The following is a 13,293-nucleotide window of genomic DNA, read 5'->3' as shown; positions in this document are numbered from 1 at the left end:
GAGCAGGTCTACGTGTGTAAATTATGCTTTTGGATAATCTTTAAGAAAAGAACCTGAAAGGAACAATGAAGTTATACAGTACTAATGGATTAAGTTTAGACAAGAATGTGCTTTCAATTTGCTTGACTTTGAGCCTCCTATTTATTATTGATAACATCCTACATAAAATAATAAATAATAATACAATTTCCAGATATTAACTGTCTACTTACTGATATTACTGTCAGTATGGTTTCTTCCTCTAGACAATCACCTGTTGATCTGACAGGAGATATAATTGTCAAAAATGAGAGCTCTGCTTCTCCAAATAGTGACAAACTCAGACTAGTGACTAAACCTGCTGTGCACTACCTGCCCATCACGTAAAGCAACCAGTTAAAGTTAGAGAGCTTGTGAACATTGTTTAAAAGATAGATATATTCCTCAGGAGTTGGTAAAGATCAAACCAGTGCTGAAAGCAGAGTGAATATTGGACTTTATTTGTCCAGTGGACAGAAATCGGACTTCAAATCAATTAAACCAGGTTTAACAAAGCGCAAGTCAACAAAAGGAAAACAAGCAAATAACATTATTTCAATTCTAACTCAAACTCTAAAACATTTTATAATATAAAAGTTGAATTAAGCTTTTGTATTTTGTTACACAAATATTTAATTGTAATCATCATCATCATCATCTGTGACGTAATCTACTATGGAGTCCCACAGGGCTCAATTTTAGATCCTCTTCATTTATGTGATATTATTAAGATATATTATATTACATTTTGATAAATATGATTTTTACTTTACTTTTACTGATATTTCTAACCTGCAGCACAAGCTGATGTATATTTTTAGTTAAGCCTAAAAACAGTAATATCACATTAGAGACTTTAAAGTTCATTATGTACTCTCTGTTTCAAGGTTCAAGTGCTGTTTGGCGTCAGTATTAACAGAATGAATCCCATAAATGTTATGAAATTACATATTGACAGCTTTATTACCAGCACACAATTTAGCCATTTTCTCAGCTGTTTATAAAATTACTGCCTTGTAGCTTTGTAGGGACATATTTATAATTAACTGATAGGACATTGAAGTTCACATTTTAATTAGTTTAATCATAAACATCTCTAATTGTTTTTCATTTCTAAACACAAAACAAAATGAAAATGAACCTGGCATCCAAACTGTGGATGCTACAAAGTGTAATAATATTTCTAAAAAGTGGCGGGTTATTTTTTTATAGACACCAGTGCATGTGTGTGGTTCACTATCACATGAAATGTACTTTTATTCAAAGCAATAAATGAGTTATCATGTCAGTACCTCGCCCAGCAGCCTTAGTGAGATACTTGTCCATACTTACAAACGTTAATTGGTCCCCACAGAAAATTATGTTCTTTTAATATACAGTAAATATCTCAGTTGGAGGCTTCAAAACTTGTGTTTTGCAAAAGCTATTTAAAGCATGAAAAACAGTCAGACTGGAGTTAAAGCAGGCTACATTCCTTTCATGTCTGAATTTCATCTTTGTCATTTGAATCCAGCAGCAAAGCAGAGAGCCAGTTATAAAACCCCAAGAGGATCATTTTTCCTCTGCATGTTCTATACTGCGATTCATTGAGACTGCAATCATATATTTGAGCCATTTTTGCCTCTTTGTTGTACTTTTAGATGCACTTTTTGTAGAGCAGCCTAATGAAACAAGTGTACAGTGTTTACTACATGTAATGACCAATACACTGTGTAATATTTAGGAGCATGTGGTACTTATTTTAATAGGGTCTTTTTATGTTATTCATCTCTCTTTTTTGTTGTAACTGTCACATTTATTTTCTCATACTTCTGATCTTCAAATTACATCATTTTAAAATGTGCAAAATATTCATGAATTTTTTTTTGCACATAATATTATAATATAAACTTGTTGGTACACTTTGAAGAGCATGTGGCGCATTCTGTGATGTAGTTTCACAGGTTGTTCCTGCAGGTGCAAGGGGGCAGAGTTTCACCATTAAATCAGAGTATAGTCTAGCAAACACCTCCCTCCGCTTTTCGGATGGGGCGGACAGAGTTTCAGTCGGGACAACTCTCAACTTTTCTGAAACACAAAACACAAACTGTCCGACGTCCAGCCATGCAGGGACTGTAACGCATTTCGGATTGCGGTTTGGTTTTTTTTTTTTGCGCTCCTGTGTCATGGCTCCGTTTGGAAAGAACTTCCTGAAAGCTCGACTGAAAAACAGGTAATTTGATGAGAGATTACTTGACGGAAAAGCAGTTGTGTCTGTGTGTTGTATGTGAGTTTCCGAGAAATTGGAAAGCACTGTGTTGTACTGTGGAGGAGGGAGACAAATTGCGCACAACGCAGGTTGCATCCATGATTGAATTGTGCGAGGAGTAAAATAGGCTAAATTGTCAATGCAGTTTTGTTTAAACATCCTTATTGAGCTGTCTAAATGTAATCAAAGTAAATATATAACTATAGCAACATAGTAACACCGCTGGACATAAAAAATATACCTTAGAGTGAGACAGCAGCATCATTAACTACAATTAACAACCACAGAACCATAATATAAACTTCCCACAGCAATATTAGGCTATAGGGCTTTTTTTGTTGTTGTTCTTTTTTCTGAGGATTGTTAATAACCATCTAACACACTTACATTGATGTTTTAAACCAACATCGACCAGCCTCAGCAAAACTAAGAGAGGTTGTGTGTGAAAATGTATAACTGTCAATATTAGAAGTAGAGTAGTGAATGGGTTCATGGGGGAGGTGACATAACTTTTAGCACATTTTTCATCCATATAGCTATATTTGAGAAAAAAATATGTCCTTGGATAGTGGCTCTCTCAGACCTGTGAAAGTGCACTGTACCGTACATCAATTTACAGGATCTCAGACCTTCTCCTGCTCTGTAATTACTACAAAGATGTTTTTTAGTGCATGTTTCATCTGGGAGACCAGAGTCAAAGAACATTCTAACTCCACGTTGAAGGGGGATCCTGTCATCAACACTTGTATAATGTGCTTCAGCAATTTCACTAAGTGGCTAGCTTGGCCTTTTGATGTGCCTCTGGCTGCAGCTGGGATCCAGACACATGCTTTGAAAAGGTGGGAAAATTAGATTAACCAAGCCAAAAGCTATGCTCTGTTATTGATGCAGAAATTCTCTTTGGATTCTTGGCTGCAGACTTTTGTTGTGCAGAGTTGGTAAACAGAGTTTCTCTTTTAGAGTATCTAGGTCATGATCCAATCCCTCACAGGGTGCAGACAGGATTCATGTTGCCAAGACCAGGATCAGGGAAGGTTTTAATCATGGGTAATGAACTATTTTCATTAGCTTTACTTATTAAGAATCTCATTTACGACCCAACTCCACAGGAAAGGTTTGGATTAACTTCAGAAATAACACAGGCTTTTATACTAAATTACTCCAAAATATCTTTGATAGTGGCACCAGCAGAAGAATGGATGTATTTTCATATCACACTGATGAATTATCTTTGATAACTTCAAACTGTCTGACTGAAGCTGCCTCCAGTCGATGTCTTTTTTTTTTCTTTTTCATGTTGTGTAGTAATTACCATTGTGGCACCTATAATTACCTCAAGTGTTTAGATCTGTAGAAATGTCAAATGCTTGATTTCAGAGAATGCTTTTTACTCGCGCTGAGGCATTGAGTTGGATGTTTGCCAAAGAAAAACAAGATGAAGCTGATGTGGAGTTGCAGTCAGTTGAAACATCAAAGCTTTCACTGACTTTTCAAATAAAAGTTTAATGTAGTGATGATTATAGCTGACAACATACATTGAATACATTGAGTACATTTACCATCAAAGAGCCACAGTGCGTCATCAGGGAGACCTGTGCGTCAAACTGGTGTCTTACAGTGAAACAGCACATGCAGACCGAAATGGTTGCCAGTCAGTGACATATGTGACCAAAGCAATGTAGTGACCACTTCCACTTAATCCTCCTCTTAGCCACAATGACAGCATTGTGCACAGGACCAATTAGTTTCTGGAACTGTTTGGTTAAGACAAATTAGCAGGCAACAGCAAAAGATAGATAATTGTGTTGAAAGTGAGTATTTATTTGCACTCAGAAAAGCTTTAGGTGGTGATTCATAGACCTGCTGGGGGGAGGGGGAGAAAAATAAGAGGGGTGGGTGGTTTCACAGAGGAAGGGAAGAGAGGGGAAGGGGTGTGTTGTGTCTGCTCACAGATGCCTATCAGAGTGGGAGTCATCCCAGAGATCAACGTATCCAGATAGAAAAGTGATGTTATTTCCTCACCAATCCCTCATCCTCTCTCAGATAAGAGCGACAGGAAGCGTCTCCTGTCCAGCAATGTGTAGTTGCTCTACTTGATTCTCCATGCACCTTTTTTTCCATTATAAAAAACACTATGTATATTGTCCACATCTACTAAAATATTGTTTTTGTTATGAGGAAAAAGTTCAGTTTTGGTGATTTCTGTGTTTTTACTTGATCTTTGATGATCTTTGTTTTCATACTCTATGACAGATGGGGAAGATGAAACATTTCCTAAATATGATTGTGTAAAACTTCATGGTGGTCTGTCTGGAAACAGAGCTGCTTTGATTGATTCAGGAAATGCCAATGCAAGGTTTTATTTGAGTTTTATGGCCCAATGTTGTTTTTTTTCTATATGGAAAACAATGCAAAGGTCATGTTTATAGAATCTGATGTGCAGTGTCCTACAGCAGACACTTAGACTTTCTTCATGCATAGTTTCCAGAGGGAATTATTTCTTCAGTAGAAAGTAGTTCTAATGAAAACTTTCAATGAGGTCTATGAATTATTGTGAGCAGTGTCTCTATTGCACCTCAGTCACTTTGGTCCAGATTGAAATATCTCAACAACTGTTTGATGTATTGCCATCAAATTTGGTACAAATGTTCATGGTGCCCACAGGATGAATTATAATGAGTCTGGTGATGACGTTTCTTATAGTGACACCAAGAGGTTGACATTTGTGAAATTAAAAAAACAACTATTGGAGGGATTGTCATGAAAACTGGTTCCCACCAGTCCACTTTGTGTTTAGTGCTGATCACTAGATTCAGTTGAATCAGTTCAGTTGATGCACTCTTTTTTCTTCGGTTATGAGATCAAACCTATAATTTAATTACCACAACAGACTAATTACAATGTATTTGAAATTTTAATTCCATAGCACAAAAATCAGAACCTGTTGACAGCAGTGGCTACAGAATATTTGATGATAGGTTATCACAGCTTTGTTCCTACTGCTGGTAATACTGTATCATCAGCATCAGCTTATCATATCAATATTAATCTGAGAAAACACGCTGAGCTATAACTGAGGAGAGCTATAGCTTTGTCATTTGTTATGACTTAGTCAAACCACGAGCATGCTTTTTTTCTGTGGTAACTTGTAGCTTGCAAATTTATGACACCGAGGGAATTGTTAATGTCTTCAAGGTTGTCATTATCAGCCGTGACACAGTGGTGGACCTGACAGTACTGCAGCGTAATCGTCCCACGCAGAAACTCGTGCTGAAAATTCCTATAATTTAAATGTGGTTTTCTCCAACATGTCTAATGTCTCTCTGGGTATCTCAGCTTTTAAGTTCAAGCTGAGGTCAAGTGGGACTGCTCAGGTTTCTTGTGTTCAGTGAAGTGTGAAATGTTGAAGTCTAACCCATCCTGTGTTATTCATTGCACAGCATCCATCCTAAACCATGACAAGAACTTGATATTTTAATATTTCTATTAAGCTATATCATCACACATCCTAAGTCCATTGGCATTTTTCCAGTGACCTATGGGGGTACCCTCATTTATTGCGTCTGGAACTACAGCTTAATCCCAACCTATGAATATGAAATGGCACCCAAAGTGACAGCCCTTATGAGTGTATTAGCTGCGATGCAATCAGCCCAATGGCGCGTGCAGTATTTATGTTTGTCCTGGCTGGGAGTTGACTCGAGGGTTTAGGGGGGTTTTGGCACGTCTAGAGACTGATACCATTAGTCTCATCAAATGTTTGTCCTCAGAAAATAATAACAAAAAATTCCCCCACTTCAGTGTGAGGCTCCAGTGATGGTTTTGTACTCATAAGGTATTTGATATCAAACCTACAATCACTCAAAATACAACAGATTTGAGTTTTTGTTATACAGCAGGCAGCAACCACCAAAACTGAGTGATGAAGTCATGTGGACGTGTGTTAAACTGCACCCAGAACACTCAGACTCTATTGAAATCAAAAGGATAAATATTTTCTCTTCAATCCAAATTTGTGATTTGGAGTTGGTGGCCCCATATTTTTTCTTCTCTCAATGTGCTTTGGTGGCATTTATGGGAATCAAGGACACTTTCAGGCATAGAGAAAAGTACGCTTTTGGTTCTGTTTGCTAACAGGTGTCTCAGCCCATCAGAGCCAGCTATGGATGTTGCCTATAGGTGCAACCAGGCCTTAATATCAGTTTTCCAGAAAATTCTTAAATAAGTATTCAAGCACTTTAGTATTACACTTCCATAAAGTTGGAGGACTCACAAGAAACAGATTTTACAAAAGGAATGGTCAAAATGGAAGCAGCAGAGGCTGAGTCATGCCCCATAAACCATGGGTACTACATTTCCCATAATGCAACTCAATGACATTGGCATCCCCATGAGATCCCTTCTTTAAAATGGCCACTTTCTCAAGCCTTTCTGGAGCCAGTCAGGATGACACATCACTCTATTATAAAACTACCAACCATTAAAATCCAGTTGTATTCATAAGAGATTAAATATTACTAATGTGTCATATATTTGTCAGCGCCTCAGTGGAGTTGAAAACGGACCATGGTGACCAGTATGGAATCCATTTTTTCCCCTTCCTCCCTCTGTCCATTGAACTGTGGTGGCAGGATGTAGTCTGACCATTGGTGATTGTGGCTCAGGACAAATACAGGTGTTTCCCCAGCTTGCTTTACCCTCTTCCTGCACAGCTGAGGGTTTGGGTCACCCCTCTGAAATACCCAATTGTCTAGAGAGCGTGTTTATTCACCTGTATGTTCAGATAGAACCACAGCTACATGTTTAGGCAGGCCAGTGTTAGTAGGAAATATTTTACTTCATGAAATATTGAATGTTTATTATAGTTCTCCCTTCATCCTTCTATTCATTACATTGTAGTATAAACAGCAGTACCCAACCCTTACTGGCATGTGCCAACTTGAAACAAAGATTTATTTAGTTGTGACCAAACCTCATTGGTTACATATATCCATGAACTATGAACAGTTTCACCAAAAAGTCAGCTTGTTTAATTTATTTAGGAGGTAAAACTATCCCTTAATCCACATGAAAAGGGCAGATATTAGAGAAAAGTTACATTTTCTGCTTTTTTATCCTGTTAATCATCTTGTGACCTCTTAAGGGGTTCTTAATCCAGTTTGGGATTCACTGCAATATACAGTAATACCACAAACATTTGAAAATGATCATAGTTTAATTGTGTTTTCATTTCTGACACAACAAATACTGAAAATTCTATGCAACACAAAGCTGTTATGTGATTCAGTCCAGTTGTATTAGATTGCGTTATATGATTCAGGTGTTGTCTTTACTGTGTCCACCCACTGTTTTTTTCCCATGCTGTAACATCGCATTTGTGGGATTTCCTGAGTAGGTGGTGTTTGGAAATTCTGAGGTCAAAGTCGTCATGGTTGTTGTCTATGAATGTCAGAGGCGTGCTGGATTTGTTTGGCCTGTGCATAACTCAGGTATTTGCTTTGCCCCGCTTGTCTCGAAGGGTCTACATAACCATTAACCAGCTTCTTGCATTGTTGCATACGTATCGCATTCCTGAGGCCTTATTCACCGCCAGTTTACACAGTGCTCCGGTTGTGTGTTTTCATGCCATGTGGGAACCAAAACACAGTGGTATCGTTTTGTAAAATCAGCAAACTGTGAGATAATGCAGCATTTAAGTTCTCCCCTTTGAATAATACTAAGTATATCTCACTTACTTGTGTTGGCGTGCAGGCGGGTAGTATCTGTATCATCTTCAGAGGATGTGTATTTTTGTCCACCTCCCTCGTGACAATCAGTGGTTAATGTGGGCTGCAGTCAGCCAAGGTTATCTCCTCAGATAAAGACACAGCAACTACAAGATGCAAGGTTCAGGTCTGAATCCATTACTGCATACCAAGGCAAGAAACAACAGTTTATAGTCAGGGTGAACACCTATAGTATTTGATTTGAATCTCAAAGTTTGTTTCATTTTTTTTCCTTGTGAATATACAGTAGATAAGGCTTTTGTGCACTAATCCTTGAATGCAGCTCTATCTTTATTTTGAACTGAAATACAAACTCAAAAATGCTTAAAGGCAAAATCCTTTCAAAAACGTATCAGTTAAACACAGTTTTGGCCTTTTGTTTTCTTTCAGCTTATGTCAGATAATGTGAAATAGTCTCTTGCTGAGCTACAACTAAACTTCCTCAGTAATGTAATCAGAGTTTGCTATCTGAAATCAGTTTTGTGAACATACTGTAGATGTATTTGACATTAAACAGGATTACAAACACATTATTCTGATTTATTACTGTTAATGTTTGATGAAGTATTACCTGTTTGCTTGTAAAACCATAGACCAGCATTCCTTCAACCCGCAGTCAGTCTGCAGTTCAGTGTTAGAGGAGGAGCTCCAGTTTTTGTCTCCTAATATATATTATATGAATAATTGTTCTCTGGTTTCTTTAAGATTGGACTGTCTATAATTACAGGGGTATTATATGTCATTTTTGCTTTCAGAGCAGGCTTTTGCTTTAACTATGAGTAACTCACTGAGACAGAAACTTGGCAGTTAGCTACAGTACATCAGAGTTAACCTAATTAATCACATGAATTGCAGCATATTCCTAACATGTTATCTTTCATATATACAATAAAATGATACATCATTCTTTATGTTGAAATCAAATTGAAATGTCTGGAAATGTTATCTCCTTATTTGATCACTTATTCATGTTGTGGATGTCTGCATTGCCGGTGCCTATCATTTAATGACTGGATATTAGGTCATGGATATTACCGGTGGTCCATTAAGCATGTAAAAAATGGATATCATCGACCCATCAGAGGTCAATTTTTGAACAAGTTTTACGGTCCAGACGAAAAGGTAATGAGGGCCTCGGGGTTAAATAGCTCAGAACCGAACCATTAAGTGATCATCTCTGATGAGTAAGACGATGAGTAACAGTCTAATAGGATCAAGCCAGGGAGCACAAATGAGAGAATGTAGTTTTCTGCTCATTGACCTAATGGAAAACCGTCAAAGTAGGATCTGTTTAAGAAAAATATACTACATAGAATAGTAAATGGACTTAAAAAGCATGACTGGGAGAGTGACAATTGCTGCTGTAACGAAGCTTGTTGAGCATTTGAACATAACTTTTTATAAACATGGTTTACTAAACTAAACATTGACCAGATATTATACTTTATGGTTACCAATTTTCAAAGATTTCCTGTTTTCTTATGGCCCAGAGTAATCTCAACATCCCTGGCTCAAGTCTGGCCGGCGACCTGCCAATGAGGCCTGTCATTACAAACTTTTGCTCTGCAGCCAAACATTGTTGAAATCCACAGAACATTATTTTGAGTTTAAGTTTCTAATGGAGATCCAAAAGTTTCCAAAGATACCAAACAAATGTAAATAAATGTAATGTGAATAAAATGATGTACAAGACATCTAGAATTTTCATTTGATGGAACGGTGAAAGCATTCAAATAAAATATTTAATGCTAACATGCTTAAAATATATTTAAATATTTCACTCTGTAAACATCAAACAGCATAAGCTGATATGGAATATTCAGTATATGATACTGTCAGACAGTGCAGAGTAAGATGATTTTTCTCAACAATAAAACTACTTAAAGGGAAACAAAAGTCAGAAACTGTATGTTAAAGGATTAATACTTCCAAACATTTCATTCCAAACAACCAATAGCTTTGTTTTTGTCTCTTTCTCAGGACCAAAGATGCTGAGACCATACCAGGAAAAGAGATTCAGGTTACTGTCTGCAACGAGGAGAAGGTTGTCTGCGGAGTAACGAAGCACACAACATGTGTAGATATGATTCAGGCATTATTGGAGGATCACAAGTCAATCCCAGAGAGCAAGCGGCTCCTGCACGGAGAACCCAAAGACTTCTGTCTGGTCGAGCGGTGGAAGGGTTTTGAAAGAGCTTTGCCTCCTCTCACCAGAATCTTGAGGCTCTGGTACGCTTGGGGTGACCAGAGACCCTTCATCCAGTTCATTCTAGTGAAAACCAGTGATTTTGTGCCTCAGCCTGCTAAGAAGGGTGGAAAGTCCAAGGGCACCAAGCCAAAGCGATGGGAACACGGTCGCAATCAGTATCCCCAGTCTCTGCCAGTGGAGAGGCAAAAGCGCATGGTGAAGAAAGCTTTCCGAAAGCTGGAGAAAATTCACAAGGAGAGCAAGTGCTCCCCTGGCACCGAGGAGATCGACCGGATGGTGCAGATGATTCTGAATCAGGACCACACGATTCGAGAACAGATTCAGCGAATGAGGGAGCTGGATTTGGAAATCGAGCAGTTTGAGGTGCAAATGCAGAGAGAAGCAGAGTCTGAGAGTTTACTGGCTCAGGCCTGTGGACTGAGTTTGGATGTGGACAATGCGGAGCAGCTGCAGGAGTACCTGTACACCAGCGATGGAGTTGAACAGCTGGAGCTGCAGGTTCAGAGGCACCATGAGCTCATCCTCCAGCTATCTCAGGATATTGATACTGAGCTGAGGAGGGCCAACTTCCCACTGAGCCAAGAGGACAGTGAACAGGAAGGAGCTGTGGCTGCTTCCTGGATCCCCTCCGAGACAGATGAGTTGTTCTACACTGCGGAACTCGAGAGGATGCAGACTGAACTGCAACACAGCCTTATCACCGGTGTGTCCCTTCACAACCAAGCTGCAGAAATAGACAAGCAGCTGAAGTACTATGACGCTACCTTGGTCTCCAAGGACCAAGAATGCTGGCAGCTGGCTGCTCATCTTAGTTCACTGCAAATCGGGGACGGCACAGAGGAGAAGTCCAGTCCTGTCCCTCTACAAAGTGAGACTCAGTGCAGCGTCTCACAGACAGTGAAACTCAAACACAGCCTGTCCCCTCTAGACATTACAGACACAGACTCAGACACTGGGATTAGCTCCACACACAGTCAGGATTCGCTGTCACCCTGTCTCGACTTCCCTCCCCCACTGGACACAGACGTTTGAACAGCCCAGTTGATCCTGCAATTTAATGTCCTGTAGGCACTAGCCCCAGTTTGTGCCTTGCCAATCATGTATTATCATTACATTTGAGTCCCAGAGCTAAACATCAGTTTTTCTGAAATCCCAGATTAACAAAAGGTCATTTAAAGGTAACTTTTGAAGTCATTTCCCAAATGTTTTCAAAAACAAAAGATGGTAGCTGGAAGTAAAATATCTACTTCCTCGATTTGTAAGATGTGAACCAAAATTAATTTAATGCCAGGGTGTATTTATTTTTTCATACATCATGTGTTTCTTGTTAAGTATATTTTTCTTGTGTCATAAAAAAAGGAGCAAGGAGATACATCACTTCCTGCTAAAATGTTATTGCTTTTTTATTAGGAAATAGAATTGCAACTTGCCAAACAGGTTTAAAATCATTATTGCGCAGTTAACAAGATGTTTTTTATCTAGATGAAAAGAGCGAAAAGAAGATGGTCATTTATCAGAAATACAAATGTTCAAGATTAAAATGTAATAACACATGTGAGGCACAAACTGGAGCTACTGTATATATGCGCCACCTACAGTCCAACCAGCCCATTCTTATTCCCAGGGCATCAAATACAGTCATTTTGTCACGCCCCTTGGTGTCTGATACCTTCGTACAAGGTGCCCTTTAGCGTCGTTTCTCAACATTGAGGGTAGTCCAGTAAACTTCTGTAGAACTCCCACAACGTCTGAAATAGACACCATGATACTGATAGTTAGGTGGCAAAAAGTGGACCTTGCTGCAGGAGACCACTGTTTGCTTCCTGTTTCCAACCGTGAGTTTCATGTTTCCATCACCACGTGTTGGGACAGTGTTTTTAAAACCTGGTGTTTACTGTTGCCATGACAATGACGGTGGCCCAACTTTAAGGATGTAACTTTAACCCACACCATATTTCAAGTGATCATGTTAATCCAAACCATGATCTTTCCTTAAACCTAACCAGACCTTAACCACAGCGTTGTCACACCGCTTTATTTTTTCCACAGTGATTTGTAACGGTTGGTGCAGGCACGAAAGATACACAATCTGCCGTGATGCTACACATTGACAAATGAAGCTAAAGAGCATCCAGTGTGTTAAAAAGTGACACCAAAGGGTCCTGACCAAGCATGTCGGTATGTTACGAGTTGGGATGAGAACGTGTTGGTCCATCACTGTTCATGGCGGCTGGGTTTTCCCTCTTAAGTGTAAATTTAAGCCACCAATAAAGAAGCAAAGGCTACTTCCTGAGCACAAACAAAGGTGTACCTTAGTAACTTAAAAAAGCGCTTTTTGGTTGATTTCTGTCACATGCCCATTATTTTAGATAATGGTGAATGTATGCTTCTTGCTGTTTTTAAAGTTTCTCAAGCTATTTATGAAGCTGCACTTATTTGTACACACTTAAGTCAATTAACAATGTTTTATATTAAAACAAACAGCTAACTGTTTTGGATGTAGAATTTAAGATTTGTTAAAAAAAAAGTTCTCTCAACTACACTGTAAATATGCTTCTGCAACGACTGTAAATGACTTTTCCAATGATACATGTACAATTTGATGAAAAACAATTGAGAGAAAAACTTATTTATTTATCATGTAATTATAATTTACAGATCAGATTTTTTTTTATTATAACAATTTCCCCTCTGAGGCAATAAACATATGCCACATACTGTATGTAATCAAACACATCACATTCAGGATGAAGAGAGCACAAGTATTTGGACTATATGTGAGGTCACCATGCTTAAAAACACATGTTATAATAAAGGTCAATGTACATTTTAACTTTCATAATAAACACTAATACTGAAAATGTCACAAGAATTGATGCTTTTAGTCTTTTTTTCAGGTTGCTTAAGTTGAACTTTTGTCATTCATCTCTACAAGTTTACAGGTGTATTATAATTTTATTTTGCTATGGTGCAAAAGAAATATGGAAGTCACGAGTTCACAGCCAGTTTTTATTTTGACTAGTTTTTTTCTTTAAAATACAACTAATGAGATA

General features: G+C 38.3%; 1 protein-coding gene across 1 annotated transcript; it reads left to right on the top strand.

The window, feature by feature from the left end:
• The first annotated feature begins 2,009 nt into the window (after positions 1 to 2,009).
• On the top strand, positions 2,010 to 13,023 carry rassf9 (Ras association domain family member 9). Its single transcript, XM_044357755.1, has 2 exons — positions 2,010 to 2,230; positions 10,012 to 13,023. Exons 1-2 carry the CDS (start codon positions 2,184 to 2,186, stop codon positions 11,270 to 11,272), a joined length of 1,308 nt encoding a protein of 435 aa, XP_044213690.1. The 5' UTR covers positions 2,010 to 2,183; the 3' UTR covers positions 11,273 to 13,023.
• Positions 13,024 to 13,293: the final 270 nt, after the last annotated feature.

This window comes from Thunnus albacares, chromosome 7 (assembly GCF_914725855.1).
Source record: "Thunnus albacares chromosome 7, fThuAlb1.1, whole genome shotgun sequence".
Classification (NCBI taxonomy): Eukaryota; Metazoa; Chordata; class Actinopteri; order Scombriformes; family Scombridae; genus Thunnus; species Thunnus albacares.
This window is presented reverse-complemented; position numbering and strand designations above follow the sequence as displayed.